Source organism: Cynoglossus semilaevis, chromosome 12, assembly GCF_000523025.1.
Source record: "Cynoglossus semilaevis isolate Cse_v1.0 chromosome 12, Cse_v1.0, whole genome shotgun sequence".
NCBI classification, from domain to species: Eukaryota; Metazoa; Chordata; class Actinopteri; order Pleuronectiformes; family Cynoglossidae; genus Cynoglossus; species Cynoglossus semilaevis.
The window spans coordinates 17,452,903-17,473,744 of record NC_024318.1 but is presented as its reverse complement, the minus strand read 5'-3'; the positions used below and the strand labels follow the sequence as shown (position 1 = coordinate 17,473,744).

The 20,842-nt window shown below is 38.3% G+C and overlaps 1 protein-coding gene across 2 annotated transcripts in view; it reads left to right on the top strand.

The window, feature by feature from the left end:
• epas1b (endothelial PAS domain protein 1b) overlaps positions 1 to 18,631 on the top strand; it is a 38,368-nt gene extending 19,737 nt beyond the window's left edge. Inside the window, exons 3-16 of one of the 2 annotated variants that reach the window (XM_008322567.3) lie at positions 4,562 to 4,713; positions 5,539 to 5,626; positions 6,797 to 6,915; positions 7,303 to 7,505; positions 10,242 to 10,348; positions 11,987 to 12,134; positions 12,318 to 12,526; positions 12,976 to 13,184; positions 13,296 to 13,409; positions 14,017 to 14,546; positions 14,633 to 14,726; positions 15,885 to 15,978; positions 16,070 to 16,240; positions 16,944 to 18,631. In XM_008322567.3, the coding sequence (XP_008320789.1) occupies positions 4,562 to 4,713; positions 5,539 to 5,626; positions 6,797 to 6,915; positions 7,303 to 7,505; positions 10,242 to 10,348; positions 11,987 to 12,134; positions 12,318 to 12,526; positions 12,976 to 13,184; positions 13,296 to 13,409; positions 14,017 to 14,546; positions 14,633 to 14,726; positions 15,885 to 15,978; positions 16,070 to 16,240; positions 16,944 to 17,095 (2,390 nt within the window). In that variant the 3' untranslated portion in view covers positions 17,096 to 18,631. The remainder of the gene's footprint in view (positions 1 to 4,561; positions 4,714 to 5,538; positions 5,627 to 6,796; positions 6,916 to 7,302; positions 7,506 to 10,241; positions 10,349 to 11,986; positions 12,135 to 12,317; positions 12,527 to 12,975; positions 13,185 to 13,295; positions 13,410 to 14,016; positions 14,547 to 14,632; positions 14,727 to 15,884; positions 15,979 to 16,069; positions 16,241 to 16,943) is intronic. The other variant, XM_017037426.2, reaches the window with a different exon arrangement.
• Positions 18,632 to 20,842: the final 2,211 nt, after the last annotated feature.

Sequence of the window (20,842 nt, the reverse complement as noted above, 5' to 3'; positions counted from 1 at the left end):
TTCTGGACTTACGTAAAGTCCTTTGGACAAAATGTGTCATTTCAAAATGTGTTTTGATGTGTATGACCAACTGTCCAGTGAAGCAGGGCAGCACTTGTAAGAATTAGTTTTTTCTCTCTTCCGTCCTTCCTCATCTTTAAAATTAGAACCTGAGGAAGCTTGAGAAAGTCTCAGAACTATTGTTCTAAAATTCCTTTACTGCACCAGTGTCCACAAAAGATCACAGCAGAAAAGAAAAGTTGTTGTCAGCTTCACAGCCTGTTATAAAACAGTCTGTGTTTTAGACGTCATACGTGTGGTCAATGTCTACTAATATTACCGCCAAGATAATTCCTATTTTGTTAAGATTTAAGAATTGAGATAAAAACTTTAATCCAAAACTTTTCTCATAAAATATAGAGTTTAACCCTTGTGTTGTCCTTTGGGTCCCAGTGGCTGATAGAATGCCTTTGACATTTCTCAATACATACATACAAGGTAATGCAAAAAAAAAACATGTACAGGATACGGATACGGATAAATGAGATTTGGGTTGGGAAATCTAAGATACCCGCATGTCATGTTGTTGAGCATTTAATTAACATAGGGTAACAACCTAAGTTGGACGCAGGAGGGCACTGTTGTTGTTGTTTGCGCCTCCAGAGTCAGGCGGTTGTCGCTATTGTTCTTGATGGGACACCGTATTTCTGGCGCTGTTGCTGTGATGTGTTTTATGTGTGTGTTTGCCTTTATCGTGGTAAGGAGGAATAAAAAGAGGTCATGTCATGACTCTGTGCGTAAAAAAAAGATCATCGGTCTTAGCGAGTAAAATTTACTCTACTTAAGCATTCAAACAGTACTCCAAAATCCACCAGCATGGGGTAGTCACCATCTTTGTAAAGGTGTGGTACCTTGGCGTGTCTAACGTCAGCAGCGATGTCTGCGTTTCACAGTAGCCGCTGCAGGATAAACACCCGAAGATATGTGATCACAATGTTCTTGACGATCATCATCGTCATACATTACCGCACGGCTAAATCATCATCAGCATCTTTATCCTCGAATATCAACTCTCGGCGTTGTATCTGTTTTCTAATTCCTAATTTAAAATTACATTTAGCTTTTCACGTGAATGTACATTTAAATTTATAATTAGAATTGCTTATACATTGGTTTTCATGGTCATGTTTTTAATGTATTAAATATGTACAGTATGCCTTATATTTCCATAATACAACTCTACTGTGCATATAATTGTGTGGGGAAGGGGACTACAGTCTAGGGAGGGTTGATAACAGTGTGGGGGAGTTTCATAAAGCACAAATATATACGTTAATAATATAATAACTGTCGTGCCTCTACTTCGCAAATTTTCCCAGTTCGCGGTGGCTCTCGGAACGCAACTACCGCGATAGGGTAGGATTACTGTATATCCATTTTTGCTCCTCTGATGATACTTTCTTCTCACCGTCCTGCCCAAACTAACTTATAGTTAGCTAATTTATACAGCTTATGTGGCACAAACAGTTTACCAGGCTGTCTCCAACAGAATAAGACAATGTCATTTTACATTAGATCTGTCAACAACATAGAGGTACAGGTCAGCAGTAATTAAGTCATTTTACAGTAAATTATAGATTATAATTATAAAGCCAGTCAGTACAGAGAAGAAGAGGTAGAGTGTGCACTTTATTTTGCTTGTCCTCATATAATATCAAGAACCTGGGTAGTGATTTTATGGACTGATTTGAACTGTTTGCTGCCACAGATGTAATGATGCATACAAACTTAAACAACTGTGAATGGTATGTAGTACTTTTCGTAATTTATGCGCCAAGCCGTTAGACAATAAAACCTTTGTAAAGGTTTCAAATTATGTACAAACTGGTTTATTATGTCCTTTTTACATGGTTTTAATTTCGATAAAATGATCATACTCCAAGGTTTGTGGCTGTCTTATCACGGACTAAACCGATGCCTTCTTGTTTCCCTGGAGTGCTATCTGTCTATAAAAAGGGTTTCAGTTTCATGTTTCAAGATTTCAAGATATCGGTCACAGCCAACCAACAATGCACAAAGGTAAATTGCTTAAAGCATTTACAGCGAATTAAACTATGCTGTGTCTAGTTTGTGTTATTTGGGAAAAACTTGGTCTTTAAATTTGATACCGGAAAGTGCCAATTTTTTGAAACCTCTGTTACGGTTACTAAATCTATGTGATAATGCAGAAGCAGTAGGCAGAAAAGAAGAGGGCATTAGGAGGAGGAGTAAATGTAATGAGGGTAGGAAAGCAAAGGGTGGGGGGATGGCGGTTGGGGCTGATGCGGCGATAGTGTTATCACGCCAGTCTGATTGCTCTGTGATGGGAGCAGCGATTGTAGGGGAAGGGAAGAGCTCTGCCCATCGCTTGCCTAGTGCTGACATTACCTCACTAGCCATAACACACGACGGCTGTGGCGCCACACATGCCGGCATGCACTCACAAACATGCTGCATATGCACACACTGTACGCAGGCGGCTGTAGGAAACAGTTATACAAATGAGCTTTAAGTGCTACTTGACAGATTAACAGGTGTGGTTTCTAAGTCATAGTTTTGTGCATCTTATTTATAAATTAAGCTCTGTTCTCTTTTTTCAATAGAACTTAAATAATACAGAATATATACAGTATATAATAAGTACAATGTACTTGACAACTCCATCTAAGAATTGTTGTTATTCAGTCATTAGAAAATATGAATACATTTATTTCAATAGATAACAGTATCGTCTGCAAACATCATGATCCACAGGTTCTCAACCCTGACTTCACTTGTGAAGTTCTTGCCTCGTTCTTGCACAAATCTTGCACCATCCTCACATAGCAATGTGCCACTGCTGATGTACTCATGCTGCACCACCATTCTTCTTATGCTTGACCTGTAACTTGCTTTGTGAAGGACCACAAACCGGTGCAACTTTTTCTGACCTTCTCTGTAAAACTGCATTTGTTGTTCTCTTTCCGGGCATAAATCCAAACTACTTTTCAACTAATCTGTGCCCCTTGCTTTTATCTTGCTTCAGTAACTTTTTCTCAGAACTCTTTTTCACTTTCAGCCATCCTCTTTATCATCCACTTAATCACGTCACCTCTGTTTCTTCTATAACTCCCTTTTCATTCTCATTTGTTTGCTCCTTATAGAACTTTCATTGACTTATTAGTCATTAGTATTATATCATTTACAACTTCTTTGCTTCCTTTAAGTGATATTCATTTGCTTCTTCCACCGGTTCATTTTTTCCTCTTCTTCACTCTATCCTAAAAGAGAAGAAAACTGAGGTTACATTGTTCTTTCTTTACCCTACGTTAATATCCTACCTGTACTGTACTTTTACACCAGACTAAACCTCGCCAATGCAGCTCTAGAACTCTGACTTTAAATATCAGACAGGACCCATTCCTTCCTGTATTAGAAAGTGTAATTCGTCTGTAGTAATCTCGTTGTTATCTTGCAAGTGACAGTGACAATAAAGGTGCTTCTTATCTTATCTTAAGATCCATTAAGGTCCATTAAAGGACCTTTTTTATTTTATTTTTTTCAAAATAAAACATCTTCTAGACTTTATTCTGTTAGTATCAGTGTCTGAAGGACCTTATTACATGTGTTTTCTGCAAATGAATAACTTCTGAAAGAAGTAGTATCCTGTAAAGTCTCATTGACTCTCGTTTCAAGTCAAGGTCTCTGCTTTAACCTCAATTCAGCTTAGTATGAGAAAGCAAAAGGAAAAAGAAAGGAGAAAAATTGTTCGTCAGAGCAGCAGCTGTTTAAAAAAAGAGGCTGGTTATGCAACTGAAAAACGAGAGAGAGAGAGAGAGAGAAACACACACACACATTGGTCATAATGAACAGTAATCGCTGCTAACTATTTAGGCCAAAAGTGGCTCTGGCATTTGGATTTGACCCCTTGAGTCTTCCTTACTCCTTGAGGCCCATGAGAAAGCTTCATACTCCGCTGGGGGTTAACAAAATCTGGGCCTGGATCCAAATTTAAGGCCTCAACCTCAACAAGAGCCCTGAGAACTGGCCTCTCTTATCTCAGAGAAGCACACTAGAGGAACTGCTGTCCAACCCTCCATCCCCCGTCGACCACTGGCCTTTGTTCTGCAGAAACTGTCCACACGAATATATCAACTACAGATAGTCAGGTCAACCAGGCACTGTGTGTGCTTTAATTGTTATATCAGTAGTTGAAATATCACAAACACTCTTTGTGTGTCGATGAGTAAATAGTACGCCTTTGACCTAAATTGCTTCACGTCAGAGCTGTTATGAAGGTTCGTGTAGTTTTGTTTTAATTCGTCGGCACAGCGGGTCAGTAGCTGCCCGAGACACAGGAAGAGGCTTCAGTGGTTTGTTTTGGCCTCAGGCCAACGCTTGTGTGACAAAAACAAGTTTGAACACACAAACACCCTTGCAGACACACACACACTCACACACACATAAAAACACATTTTGATTTATATTCATTTATAATGAAATGAAATGGAGAAACAGATCCGAATGTTAATCCCTGCTGCCTTGTTTTGGTGTCTCCCTCCAGGCTGCAGAAACAGAAGCAGTGAGGGCAATGCAGATGAACAGATGGACAGTCAGTACCTGAAGTCACTGGAGGGCTTTATCACCGTGGTTACATCAGAGGGCGATATTATTTTCCTGTCGGAGAACATCAACAAGTTCCTGGGGCTCACACAGGTACAAAGGCGTTGTACTAAATTACGACCTGAGATGTTTTTCAAATCAATGTGTTGAATAAATGCCTTTAAGTTAAAGTCCGGGAACGCAAAGCGAGTCATGTTAAAAAAGTAATTAAGAAGAGAAAATATTTAAAAAATACTAAAAGTGCTAGAACAACCTATACTTAAGTTATCGGCCACTGGAGGACAACTCCAATCTGCAAGTGATGTAGCTTCATTTTTATTAACCCTTTGATGCATGACCCATGATATACTAAGTTAAGAAAATGTTACAAAGTGTTTTTATGTGTTTTTAGACATAAAAATAAGAACTGATTTGGTTCTGTTTTTATACACCAAATTTTCTTTTTGAATGTTGACACAATTATTCTGCAGTTGCAAAGGCTGACCACTGTATGGCAGTGTTGGGTGATTCTCAGGCGTCCACTTTAGAGGCTTATGTGCAACACTGCCATCAAAACCTATTCTTATCATAGAAAATGACATTTTCATAGCTGTCCACTGTAGTGACCGTCATGCATGAAAGGGTTAATTTATTAACCTCGCCCACATTGTGATCAACCCTTCTTAGACTGTATTACCATTATATGCACAGTAGATCTCCATGAAAAACAATACATTGTAATTATAAATTAAAATTACATACATGCACATTGTGGGGGCATAGTGGAGGTTCGTGCTCAGCTGACTCAGGTAGAGTACCAAGATAAATGTTGTTGGCATCAAAACAAACAGATGGTCATTATATATATTTGAAATTAAATATTTGTTGGATTAAATATTTGTTCACTTTCAGCATCATCATTGTTACTTTACCTTTCAGGTGGAGCTTACTGGACACAGCATATTTGACTTCACTCATCCATGTGACCACGAGGAGATCAGAGAAAACCTCAGTTTAAAGACATCTGGTCAGCATCCAGTATCATCCTCACACATCCTGTTAACCACCTGCATATAATTGTGTTATTTCGTCTACGTTTCTTACTTCACATTTAGATTTGGTGGCATCTAGAGCAAGTTTTGTCAGTGGTAAGAGTAGCAGATACTGGTACACAAGCCTAGAGTGCCCATTTGTGGCTGTTAGTGTTAAAATAAACATGTGAAATTATTTATTTGTATATATATATATATGTATGTCACACCTGAGTATAAGTCGCATATGGTCTAATAAATTAATTCTGAATTATTTTTAATCTCTTCTATGTGCGAAATACGTCTAAGTCTGTTTAGTCTAAATGATCCACCTCCATTCACCGAGGCGGAAAGCTTTCTGCCAAAAAGCTGCATCATGTGTCTAGTGTATATTCACCGAGGCGGAAAGCTTTCAAAAAGCTGCATCATGTGTCTAGTGTAAATAAAAAACTGTATCCAGAGTATCCAGCAAGACCGTTTAGTCAGCAGTTGTCTTGTCGTGCTGATTAAAATATTGGACACGGATTTCCTCTGCACAGTGGCTTTGTGTAACAATGATTACAGTCATCTGTGAGAAACAACCAGCCGTGGAAAAAAGTCTGTTGAGGGACATTTACAGAGTTATTTACAGATTCTGACATTGTTTTGTCTGAGCTTTCCAACGATTTCGACAGATTTCTTAAAAAATGTTGGCGGTCCTCAAGCTAGTTTTGTTTGAGAAATCAACAATAATTTTTGGACACCCTTTGTTCTTCTAGAAGTTTAGATTAGAATTACAGTCTAAATATTATTAGCAAAAGAATTTAGATTCAGCAAACAGTATGTTTGTAAGGTTGGGGGTGAGGGGCTACCTAGGCAACATATTATACAAAGTGTGTTTCTTCAGATGTGTTTCTGTCTCTGCATTGGTGGCGCGGCACATTGGGTCAGATAATTTGTAACAAGAGGAGAAAATATCTAAGATCAACAAGAAACAAAGATGAACCAGAAGATAAGAACAAGCAGATTCAAATAGCATTTGTAGCACAAAGCAGCTGTTACATGAACTTTAATTCATTCCCACATTCATAATTCAGACCTTTTGATAGCCAATCAGGACAGGCCGAGTAAATAGCCGTTGCCAATCAAACATACGGTGCTCATCTTTTGAATTTTGTACCTTCCAGGCAGTGGCTACAGCAAGAAAGGAAAAGAGCCGACCACAGAGCGAGATTTCTTTATGAGAATGAAATGCACAGTGACCAACAAGGGGCGCACGGTCAACCTCAAGTCGGCCAGCTGGAAGGTAAGAGTCTAGTACAAGGAAGTCTTTTATCCAGTGACAGGTGAGGGGTGCGGACAAGTTCAGTCAGATTTTGAAGTAGTTTGTCCGGTTAGGCCAGTGGTTATTTTCTGTCATACCCCCCCCTTCGGAACAGAAATGTTTTCATACCCTACACTCCCCCTCCCCCTCCAACCCACACCCCCGCGAATTGAAATACTATTGAGAACCTGATAACATTTATATTTTTATCCCTACAAACCACCGTATGAGTTGCTGCCACCTAGTGACTGGAGGCTTGTTAGGGAGGAATTACCTCAGTTCCTAGTGATCTTGCTATGTCGAACAGTATGTTGCAGTAGAGCTGGACCAATTACTTGACTTAAGACATGTAATGGTTCTCCTTTCCAGGTCCTTCACTGCACAGGACACCTGAGGATGTACAATGGGAGCTCTCCCAGAGTGATGTGCGGCTTCAAAGAGCCCACGCTCACCTGTGCAGTTCTGATGTGTGAACCTATTCCGCACCCATCAAATATTGACACACCATTGGACAGCAAGACCTTCCTAAGTAGACACAGCATGGACATGAAGTTCACCTATTGTGATGAGAGGTAAGATACGCAACCATCGTTGAAGAAATAAAATCCAATACAAACCAGAAGAACTACTATGTGAAGCATTTGATGACTTTGTCATTACATCCTGATTGTATAGGCTGCATAATATTGTCAACACTAAAACCACATTATGGATTAGGAAAGATGGATAAAACAATTAAAAGTTCAGGTAAAAAAACCTTTTTTCTGCCATCTAATAATTACCAAAGAACAGCCACTAGCATTGCAAATTCACTCTGCCGAAGTTTTTTTTTTGCCGAGTAAATATTCATCTGTGTTCCATTTAGTGGTTTAGGTATTTTGTTTCATGAGTACTTATTATATAATAGCACTTATAAAGTCATTATTATAATGAGGATAATGACTTTCATAATTATTATGAGAGCCAGCATTCAGTTAGTGCCCACCCTAGCAAGGGTGCTCAGTTTTTCCCCACACTTGCATCAGTCATATTGTTTATTTTACCTGCTTTAGATATTTACATGCACTCTTGAAAGATTATGTCATAGGGTAATAATATCCATTTCCTAAAATATGTATCTAAATTATTGCCAACATCTAACCCTGCCCCCAACTGCCCAGGCCTCCCCAGTGTTTGTAGCTTGCTGCTAACACCAAACCTTTTTTAAGCCATGCCACAAATTTTACATTAGAAAAATTCCACAGACACTACCCAAACACAAATGCCACAATAAGTATTTATTATATAATAAAATTTGTTGTTCTATTAGTTTCCACTGAATCACAATTGACTTACTCTGTGGGAAACCTGGTCCTGTTAACTTGAACACAGCTCCCAGAAATTGAAGAAACACGTGAAGATCTTCAATACTTCACTTTTAGTTTTTATAGTCATCTGCTGCCACCTAGTGGAAGGGTGTGCATTCGTTCTACCAGTTATTGTATGCAAATACCCACACAAACAGACATACACACACAACTGTGGTTGTGTTTTGTGAGGCCTTAATATAGACATAGAGCATTGGCCAAAGTAGGGCTAGCCACAACACCAAAAGAAAAATAAATAAAATAAGATTATAATTTTTTTTCTCATATTACCAGCATATAATACTCACTGAAACCCACAAATGATTTCCACCATTCACATAGTACAGATCTGTACTATTACCAGAGTTATGAAGAATAAAAAAAAAATAAAAATATGATCACCATTTATTTTTTAAACTGCTTAACCACATGCAAAAAATTAAATAAAAATAAAAATACAAGACGCAAAATTCTACATGCAGGGAATGAGCATTAACAAAACAATAGCATTCAGTACTTTGTATGAAACAGTTACCACGATCACATGTAGTAACCATTGTTGTGATACCTGTGTGTTCTGGGTGTACTCTGTCCTTGCCTGATGACTGCTGAACTTTGTGCCAATGACCCTGAAATGGATTTAGTAGATGATGAATGGATGAATGTTGTTAATCCCCGCACGATTTACAACATGAACCTAACTTTAAACACTGGCAAGAGGGGTAATACGAGGAAGGGTGTCCTTTGTACAATACAATCTGTCTCGAAACACTATGTCCTCTGATGAAAGGAAAAAACAAAATTCATACACAGCATTATGTATTTTGTTGTAAATATCCCATCCGTAAAAGTATAAAGGCCATAGGTTTAAACTGTTACTGTAACGGCATCATTAAAATCACTTAACTCAAAATGCAAGAGAACAAAATACTGTAGTTATACTATTTATATTGTCAATCTGCATTTCTCTCTCAGAGTTTTTTATGGAGAAGCAAAGATCGTATCACCAAAAAAAAAAATCACTGCTTACACTGAAATTACAGTGTTAGCAGAACACGTACACACGTACAATAAGAAAAGGACAAAAGCTGACCCTCCACAAAATTTAAGCCTGAGACATGTTCTAGCATTTTGAGTGTGATTTATTGTTGGACACAGACTTTTTGCATATAAATAATATATAAAAAGATAATTCCGTGTACACTCAGTTACTTTTACAGTACCCGTACCATGCTTTGTATGATATTTCAAAGGTACTTACTCTCTTTCTTTTTTTTTCTTATATAACAAACTACCCTTTGTAGTTATCCAGTTTGTTCTGGTTAGCTTTTTCTTAAACTAATTTGACAAAAGGCTTTTGTTAGTTGATGTTAATCCTTTTCCTCTTCCTGTAACTAAATCTACATGGTAAAATATCTTGTTGAATCGTGCAGAGCTGGACTTGAACAAAATGTAAAGATGATATTTAAGCCAGAACTGAACTGAAACCAAATTCTCTCATCAGCAAAATGAAGGCACCATGTGTGTAATAAAGAAAATGAAAGCATTCCAGGAAATTAGAGGGAAAGAACAGAGGGAATTAGGACTGTCTTCCAAGGGATTCTTGGAAGACAGTCACACTTCTCTGTTTAGTTTTCAAATTGCACGCAAAGTGGAGGAAAGGTTTAATGAGCATTGCATGCAATACGTGAAATCCCGAAAAAAAAGAGGCAATTTTGATTGATCGATTTGGTTGATTAATTGATTGAAGTGTTTATTTTGAATATGAAATATCAAAAATATACACTGAAAGAACATGGTACGAAACATTTAAACATAGGACTTAGAAATGCATATACAAAAAAAGAAGTGAGAAGAAGTATAACTTGTAAACTCCCGGACCTTTTCTTCAACTGATGAATAACAGTAAAAATCTTCTTTGCAATTATAGGTTTCCTTACTTGACCCATGTTTGTTTTGCAGGGTGAAAGATCTGATGGGCTACACTCCTGAGGACCTGCTGGGTCGTTCTGTCTACGACTTTTATCACGCCCTTGACTCTGACAGTGTCACCAAAAGCCACCACAACTGTAAGCACACACACACACACACAGAATATATTTCCCTATTTTCTGGACTATAAGTCGTCTCGGATTATAAATCGCACCATCCAAAAAATGCAAAATGAAGAGCAAAAAAAACATATAGAAGTGATCAGGTACAACCGCCTCGGGTGCCCTCTAGTGGCTGTCAGTGTGAAAATAACGAACATGTAAATATTCAGTGGTACATGGACTAGCAGATCCTGGTACACAAGTCTAGAGTGCCCTCTAGCCCCTAGCGGCTGTCAGTGTGAAAATAAAAAACGTGAAATTATGTATTTTAAAATATAAGTTGCACATGAGTATAAGTCGCAAAGCCAGCCAAAGGATGAAAAAAGTGCGACTTATAGTCCAGAAATGGTGCAAATGGTACAAATTCAAGGACAGTAACACAAACCTGGAAAAAAAGTACTGTGCACATTTATTTTATGCCCCTGACCAATCAAAATTGAATAAAATAAAAAGAGGAATCATATATGTTTTATATGTGTTTTAAGGTGTGTGTGTCCATGCGTGTGAGGCGCAGGAGACATAAATAGATTTTTATTAAATCAAGCTTAACCATTGAAGGTCTGTCGAGAGTTTAAAAACTGGACCAGGTGGCCTCTTTCACACATTTGTGTGTGTGCATGTGTGTATTCGTGCATGTGTGTCATGGTTTCTTTCTTCAATGACAATTTGTTTTCGTTAGCATCTTTGTATTCCTATATAAGAAAAAAAAAACATATGTGAGTTTTGTCAATAGGTTCATAGGTCATTTTCTACTTTACTATAAATCAGGGATGGCTCGATCCAATACTTAGGATTGGTGTCGTCCATTATCAGTCAAAATTGTCAGGATCGAACATTGAAAAAAACAACTCTAGCTCGTCCCGATCCAATACCTACGCCCTGTGTTCAACTTTGCTGCAAACAGGGACACTATCGCCTCAGCAACAACAGCCGGCAGCAAACTGGAAGAAAAAAGAAGGTATCAATTTGATATTAGTATCGGCAGATACTTCAAGTTTCAGTATCGCTGTCAGACATAAAAAGTTGTTTCAAGCCATTCTTACTATAAGCACTTCTATTTAACATGCATACCTCTTCATTGCTAAGAAAATGTATCAACCATGAAAGGGCTTTTTTTATGATGTCAAAATTCCAACTATTTAACCATACGCACTGAATGTGTAGTGTATGTGAAATATTTCAGCAGATACCCCGTCAACATGCTTAACCAATACCAAGAGTCCAAATCTGCTCTATGTATGAAAACAGATATGAGAAATTTGACGTAAATTTTTCAGTGACTCGCTAAGGCCTAAAAAAAAAACAAAAAACAAAAAAAAACAGAATTAAGTCAAAAGTCAACAACACAAAAAATTTTGTTTAGTTGATCAGGTCGTACTTAGCTAACTTTGGCAACGCACATGCATGTGTAACCTTCACCACAGCTCTGGTCCTTTCCCACGACATCAGTATTTTTTGTACTTCTGCGAGGAATTTTCCTCCTCCACTAAAAATCAAACCTCCAAGTTATCTGCCTGACGGCGCAGGTTGTTACAATTGCCAGTCTATATTATAGCTTACTTGTGTTTAATTAACTCGTGGTTACCACCAACCCAAATATCACTCTATCCTCAGTATGTTCCAAGGGGCAAGCAGTGAGTCGTCAGTACCGAATGCTCGCCAAGACTGGAGGCTACATCTGGGTGGAAACTCACGGAACCGTGATCTACAACAGTCGCAACTCCCAGCCCCAGTGCATTGTGTGCATTAACTATGTCCTCAGGTAAATCCGTCATCCATGCTACTGTTGTTTGTAAGCCACGCAGCGTAAAATAATGTAGATGTAAAATCAATAGCTCGTAGTAGGACTAAAAAAATCAGATCAGTACGTTGTGAGCTAGGACTTAATGCACGTTTTACTCTACTCTGATGACTTGTGACATGCTGTTTGTTTGTCTTTCTACAGCGACATTGAGGACAAGTCCACAATCTTCTCCCTGGAGCAGACAGAGTCTCTGTTTAAGCCGCAGCACATGAGCACCTTCTTCAATTCAGAAGGTGCAGGTGTGACAGAAGAGGCATCAGACGCCCTGTTCACCAAATTCAAAGAGGAGCCCGAGGACTTGGCCCAACTTGCCCCAACACCTGGGGACACGATCATCCCTCTTGACTTTGGTTTGTCACCTTCCTTTTACATACAGTGTATTGTAGTCAGTGTAAATCCTGCTGGATGTTTGTTGTTTGTTCACAGCTTTCGTTATTTTCCGGACTATAAGTAGCTCCGGAGTATAAGTCGCATCAGCCAAAAAATACATAATGAAGAAGAAAAAAACCATGCGTAAGTCGCTCCGGAGTATACATCGTACCAGCCAGCTAGAATGCCCTCTAGCGGCTGTCGGTGTGAAAATAACGAATTTGTAAATTTTCAGTTTTACAGGAGCAGCAGATACTGGTACACAAGCCTAGAGTGCCCTCTAGCGGCTGTCAGTTTGAAAATAACAAACATGGGAAATTATATATATTTTAGTATATATGTCGCAGCTTAGTAGGATGAAAAAAAGTGCAACTTATAGTCCGGAAAATACGGTACTAAAGAGTTCTGCTTGTTGTTTGTTTCTCTTCAGGTCATGCTCAGTTTGAGGCAACTCCTGCAGCTATGCCACCCCCAAGACCTCCATCCTGGGCAACTGATAGTCACAAGCCTGGACGTCTGGTTTCTGGCCAAGTGTCAGCTCTGGGTGCAGAAAATGTGACTAACATGGCCAGTATACTAACAATGCAGCAGAATACTGCACCAGGCATTGCCACACCAAGCCTCAGCAGCTGCTCTACAGTAAGTGCGATGTTCACATGAAAGATGTAATTATTAGATTATCAGTCCGAATCCATTTAGTTTAGTTTTTCTCACTCTCTTTTCTTCTGTTCTTGACGTTTCCGATTGTAGCCCTGCAGCCCAGCTGATTACTACAGCTCAGTGGAGAGTGACCCGAAGGTGGAGCTGACTGAGAAACTGTTTTCTCTGCGCAGAGAGGAGAACGACAGCCCTGCGAACACTGAGGTACTTCTTTTTCGCCCACACATTTTACTCTTACCCATGCGTTAGTATACAATACCCAAGTTTTGCATTGGTAGGCTGTCATACCTTCATGCCTTTCACTTAGTAGTAGAAATAAAAGGTTATCACATTTGGGGAGCATTTCCTTCATTTATTATTAAGTTAAATACAAAAATGCCAAATAAATTGAAAGTTTATCAGGTTGTCTGAGACTTCTTTTGACAACTTAAAATATGTTTCCGGAGATGTTGCCGAACACCTCTCTTTTCGAACGGTTCACGAACAAAATTCTTAACCAAAGATTGCCCTGTTGTTGTACCATAACTCAGTTGCCGAACTTGAGACAATACCATGCAAGCAGCAAGTGATCACTGAGTGACCCAGATATACACGCTTTTTGTTATTTCAATTGAGAACTCTGATAAAGATGGATGAAATTGTATTTATTCATTATTAAATGTTGTTTATCTTTTTTATTAGCTCTAATTCTTTTATTGGTTTTGTTTTTGAACCTGTACACAAAATACTGTTTATAGCCCCGCTACATCTAGGTTCTTTTCTGCCAAATATCAGTTTCAAGGTTTTTTGAGTTTTGTGATATGTTTTCCAGATGGATTTAAGTAACTTGGATTTGGAGACTTTGGCTCCTTACATCCCCATGGATGGAGAGGACTTCCAGCTAAATCCCATCATTTCAGAGTCCGAGTCCCTGGAGAGAAATCCAGTTGGATCTGTTGGGACTAACAACAGTAGCAACAGTAGCTCTCCAAAAACACACCAGCAGAGCTTTTGCAACATCACCAGCCTCTTCCAGCCCCTGCCTTCCTCTTCCCAGACCAATGTCCGCTACCAGCCTGGACATTCTGCATCCTGGGCAACAGGGGAAAAGAGCAACCACTCGACTGCAAACAACCACGTATCGTCATATACGATGGGTCCCATTCAGAATCCCCCGTATCAGGCCCCAGCCAGCACTCCTTTGTCCTCTATGGGTGGTAGGCAGAATCTGCAGTGGCCTCCAGACCCACTGTTAACCTACCCACAACAGCTACCAACCAGCAGGGCCTACCTGATAGACACTTTGTCAGGAGAGATGCGTACCTCCAGTGAACAGGACCTGACGAAAAACAAGCTGCCAAGGTGACGAAGTGTGAAATGAATCCACATCTCTAAGACTAATTTGAAATGATAAACCCAATGTAAATGTTTTGTTTATGGCCATGCAGGTCTGTTGACTTCTTACAAGGATACAGAGACATGAGTCCAGCCAGAGTGGCCATCAGCAACAATATGAAGCGCTCCTTCACCCAGATGGCTTTGGTAATTCTTTCTAATGAACCCCTTTTTTTTCAGTCAAATCCTACATTGTCCAGATGTTGTCTGGAGGGATTTCACTGTCTCTGGGAAAAAATGCTTCCTCTGTGTCCACACTGGGTTTCTTAAGTGTCAGATAATCTCCCAGGGATGATCCTTTGATTTGATTCGTCCTTACAATGTCTTGCTCCATTCACTATTTAGTAACCATGAAGATGATCAGGATCAAACAGAATATGGTCCGATAAATTGTACCGTTTTCACACTCAAACACTAACAATGGACACTCCCTTAGTAGTTAAAGCACAGCACAAACACTAATAATGGGAGACACTCCCTTAGTAGTTAAAGCACAGCGAATACACTTTTGTGTTCACACTGACTTTTAATGCAGATTCCTTGCGCACTCGACACCCGTTTTTGTTTACATGAAGAGGCAGATCGAGTGCACATTCATTTTGGGCGATCAGCACATTGAGAATTATCAAAATATCTAGGAATTTTGCGCTCAAATTAGTTAACACAGGATCGAAACCCCATTTCTGGAGGTGGATTACCGTATTATCTGGACTATAAGTCGCACTTTTTTTTCATCCTTTGGCTGGGTTTATGACTTATAATCAGATGTTACTTATATATTAAAATATTTAATTTCACATGTTTATTTTACACTGACCACTAGAGGGCACTCTAGGCTTGTGTACCAGTATCTACTGTACCGCTAAAGATTTACATGTTTGCTATTTTCATACTGACAGCCGCTAGAAGGCACTCTAGATGGCTGGCTGGTGCAAATGTATTTTTTTTTTTCTTCTTCTTTATGCATTTTTTGGCTGGTGCGAGTTACTCCGGAGCAACTTACAGTCCGGAAAATACAGTAGTTAATACGGGATCGAAATATATCTGTAGGTGCATTAGTTGAAGAGCAAGTGTGTAATGGTTTGCAGTGTGAAAGCAAATGAAGAGTGAAACTCGTGTTGCTGTGCGCATGAGGTATTATGTGCCAGTGTGAAAATGGCATAAATGTGGCTGATTGTAGACCAGAAGTACCATTCCTAATTTGTGGAATTCCCCCAAAATAATGAAACAATCTATGAAATTAGATAAACCGTTTGTTTAATATTGTTCAATTTGGATTAATTTGATTATTTGTCTGGGCTCCAGGGTGACAGTAAGACACCTGAGATGATGTGGAAGAAAATGAGGAGTGAAAGCGGTCAAACCATGGATCGGTCCCTCAGCGCTGGATCATTGGCAGGTAGTTATACTTACAAGTACTCCATTTTGTTTCAATACAAACCTCTTCTTTACAAGGCATCATTGTTATCTTATCTGTAACTTTGTTTCAGAGCTAGGAATGGGCAGAACCTTGCCCGGCAACATGCCTTCATGTTTCATGCTCCAGCATAGGAAGTCTCAGTACACAGGCAATGGAATAGCTGGCCGAAGCGGTCATTTTTTTCCTTCAGAGAACTGCAACTACAGCAGTTATAACCTGCTGCCACCTCGAAAGATGGAGGGTGAGTTGCACGGCCTGTGAAACTTGTAGTTGGCCAACGTAGCTTCTTAAACTGATGCTACTACCGTATTCCAGGGAAATAAAGCCGAGGCCTATATTCTAATTTTACAAACCATCTGAACAGACAAACCCTAATCTGGCTTGTATTCTGGTTTGACCTATGTATAATTCAGTGGTTCTAGTGTTTCCCGAACTTTTTTTCTGGGGACCCATAGTTTAAAAGTCACAGAACTTTGCGACCCAAGTCAATAGACATTATTCGTAAACTCCTGGGAAACATGATGCGAGTGGACCAAAAAATAACTCTTGCGACCCACCTGAGAGTTACGACCCAGTCATAGGAAACAATGTTCTAAATGATTTTCTGTCATGCCCCAAACCCCCCGCTCCCCCGGATTTAAATACTATTGAGATTCTAATAATACGTATATTCTTATCTGTACAAACAACTTTATGAGTTGTTGCCACCTAGTGACTAAACGTGAATAAACTGTAATAGTAGAAGTAAATCAACAAACCTATAAATTCACAAAACTTTGAATTTTTAAGCAGTAACAAACAGTCAACTGCTCTACGGATTCTTCAGAACTTGACTTGATTAAAATTGCTTTTTAAATATTCTTGTTTAAAATAATTCTTTGCTCCAAAAAAAGCAACATCAGTTTTTTTTGTAGCTCACTTATAAATTGTTGTGATTTTTCCAGGTATAGCTAGCCGTTTGTTTGGCGCTTCTTTCGAGCCCTCCTGTCTGCCTGAGTTGACCCGATACGACTGTGAAGTCAATGTCCCTCTGCAGGGAAACCTGCACCTCCTCCAGGGCTGTGACCTGCTGCGAGCTCTGGACCAGGCCACCTAAAGGCACACAATCAAACTACACCACAGACCAAGAATTAATCCCAGCCCAGAACTTTAACTTTTTTCAGAAAAGCAGTTTGTAACCTTCAGACCTTCACTAAGCCCTCTGAAGGGAATGGTATTTAAACTCACATCTGCCTTATTTAGCTTAAAGGACTCACTCTCTCCTGTACTTTGGTATTATACCCTTTCTTTGACCCATACCCCCACGAATTGAAATACTATTGAGAACCAGATAACATGTATATTTTTATCTTTACAAACCACTGTATGAGTTGCTGCCACCTAGTGACTGGAGGCCTGTTTATTATTCAAGCGAAATACTGTATTACAGTATGACTGCCCCCAACTTGATCAACAAAGTAGGGCAGTTCAACACAGCTTCAGGGAGTCCTTTGAAAAGAACTGTGGAACTACATGTGAACATGAAGTACCTAGGTGTACTTACTCATGGCTCTGGTTACATTGACAGGTTTTCTTTTCTCAGTGACACCTGGCTGAAGCCATGATTTTTAAAACAGAAAGACAGGGGGCACAACTAGCGTCATTACTTGCTCCACTCAACTGCCACCAAACTTTTAGCTTTTTTTTTGTCATCGTTTGTCCTAAGACAAACGATGACAAAAATCAAAGGCATTCTCTTTTTTTCCACCTTTTGTGGATAACCACACAAAATTAGTTATCAGTGGCGTTCGTTGACGCACAGCTTGAATATGACTAACGCATACACGGCCGAACAACATTACATTACATGTATTACAGGTTCAGTTTTAAAGACTTGCAACCGCTTTTATTGTTACAGCCAGTCTGCTTCGGAATGACTGTCATGAACGTTTTCACACTTACTACGAGGACACCATAACATATCACTACTGTTCTGTTCACCCCAACCCACCCTCCCCCACCCCATTTCTTTTTACCTACAGAGTATTTTATTGTGTTTCAAGCTGAGCGACATACTAATGACCATATATTGCAATATATATGTACTCCATTATAAGTTGAGCATTTTTCATAGATTTACAGGATAAAGTTGTGTCTCTATTATTACTTGTTATGTAAGTAGATCAGGTGACTACAGGGTTTATGTTCCTATTGTGCAATTACTTTATTGAAATTAAGCTTATATTTATACATATTGATTTATACTGATATATCTATATATATAAATACATATACACATATACCTTATATGCAGTCAGTAGCAAAGCTAAAGCCTTACTTACCAAATTGATCATATGTTTCAGTAACATGGCCTACCACACACACACACACACACGCACACACACATTTGCCACACACACTAATCTGCTCACATTGAATGTTTTTCTCTTCCAGTATTTAGTTTCATTAGGGTTGTCTTTCCTTTTTTTTTTTTTTTTTTTTTTACAAGTTACCATTGGTTTCTATTCATTTCTGTGTCAAGTGAGAATTATTTATCAGCCTTTTTGAAAAAAAAAAGGTAAATGACGAGTCACCATTTACTGTATGTGTCAAAGTGAACTCTTCTGTGCGAGTATTAAAGGCATTTATTGCATGTCGTAGTTGGTAAATATTTTTAACGTGTTTTGGGGGTCTCATAGGTAGAAATGTTCATTTTTATTCGGGGAGTGGGTTGGAAAGATGCCGGTGACTGTTAGACGGACGGGATTTCTGAGGGAGGAGGGGTGAGGGTGGAAGTTCTGGCTTCTTCATTGTTAAATGGAAAGTAGTTGGCTTTTTTATTTTTTTCTTCTCTTTCTATGACTTTATGATTTACTTTTTATCTTGTATTATACCTTATCTGCTCAGATTGGCTTCAAATGCCCCTGTGACCCCCGTGACAGCTGTAGAAGTGACTGGGAAACTGATATAAGACAGTATATATATATATATATATATACACACACATATATATATATATATATATATGTGTGTGTATATATATATATATATATATACACACACATATATATATATATATATATATGTGTGTGTATATATATATATATATATATACACACACATATATATATATATATATATAAGTATATATATGCTGGTTTTTGGCCTGCGGGCTGTATGTTTGACATCCCTAGCCTAAAGTAAAAACATATTCTTGCCATGTCTTCTATTTCCCTCTTGTGTTTTTATTTTTTTATATTTTTGTTTTTTGGACAGTCTTTGTGTGCTGACCACTTTTTGAGTATGAGTTTTCGACTTTGAACACCATATTATTTAAAAAAAAAAAAAAAAAAACAAGCTAAAAGTAATGTTGGAGATAGTGTTTCTGTTGTGTTTCTGTGCTGGTACTTTGTCCCCATCAAAAGTCTGTAGGTGCAGATCCCTCGTAGTGCTGTTTTCTCCTGTGCTGTGTCCAATTCTGTTCTGTTGGGTGGCCAGTACTGTTTCTTTCTCTAAAAAAGAGAAAAAAACTCTTAGTTAAAGGCAAATCATCGTTATACTTTAACTTTCCAGATATGTAGCATTTTCAGTAATGTAAAGAGTTTGTCTTTGCAGTAAATATCACTTCTCCAGGCACATATAAAGACATGACTAACACTGTATTCTTTTATTTTAATGCTGAAATGTTCTTTAAAGTAATCCGTAGAATGTGCCTTATTATAAACTCTCATAAGATACAATTAAATTTACCCTTTCTTAAACCATCTTAATGTGTTGGTATTTTTGAGGATTATCCTACCTTACATTGCACTTTATATAAAAAAAAACAAATGTGTAAAAGACCTTTTTTTCCTCTTTATTTTTGTTGTTTTTCTTAGATGAAACCTTGCTATTACTAAAAACAATACTCAGGTAGAAAAACAGATAGCTATGTAGTTGTACTACAACAATCAAATGTGTTTTTTCCCTGTTTTAACTCATACAGCTGATTTTTCTTTCTTTGCTTTTTTTTTTTCTTTTTTTTTCATTTGCAATTGCAGCACAACATGCTCTGCATTGTGTTGATATGGATGTGCAACCAAATCACTGTCATTTATTTCTAATATGATGCCAAAAAATCTGAAACACACTCATATAAGTATCACTTCAAATTAAACTTTTGTATGTCCAATAATTAAAGTGATTTCCATCACATGGTGAAAACTGAGGTCACATGTATATATTCCCATGCAAATACTTCATGTAATCAAAATGAGTAAATGATTTGCATCTCATAGCATGAAGCAAATATAACATATTGTACAGATAATCCCAGTAAGTGACGAGTAAATATTTGTCTCATGGTTTTAGAGGAAATATATTTACAGTTTGTGCCTTATTTTTGATTTATTTTGTATAAAAAAAAACGAGGAGTGTCAGAGAGTTGACCATTTTCAAGGTGCAGTTTAAACCAGTGGTTCTCGACTGGTCTAGCCTGGACCCAAAGGACAACACGAGGGTTAAGAGTTTTTCTGTTTCTAAATGCCGCATCAGTTTTGATCACGTTATACTTTCACATGCCAGAACCTCACTGAGCAAGACGCACCTAAATATAAGTAAATACATATTTCATATACTCTTATATATTCGTATAGTCTCGGCGTTAGCATATGTAAAAATATTTCTCGTCTTCGTGTGTCTTATTATAAATTGTGAAATGGCTCGTAAAATCTCTGGGTTTTATCACCATCTGTTACGAGTAAGGCACCAAATTTCGATTGAAACATTTTACTGCCACCCATTGATAGCTAACCCAGTTTGGGTCGAAACCAACCAGTTGAGAATCACTGGTTTTAAAATACATATAAATACATTTTATATATAT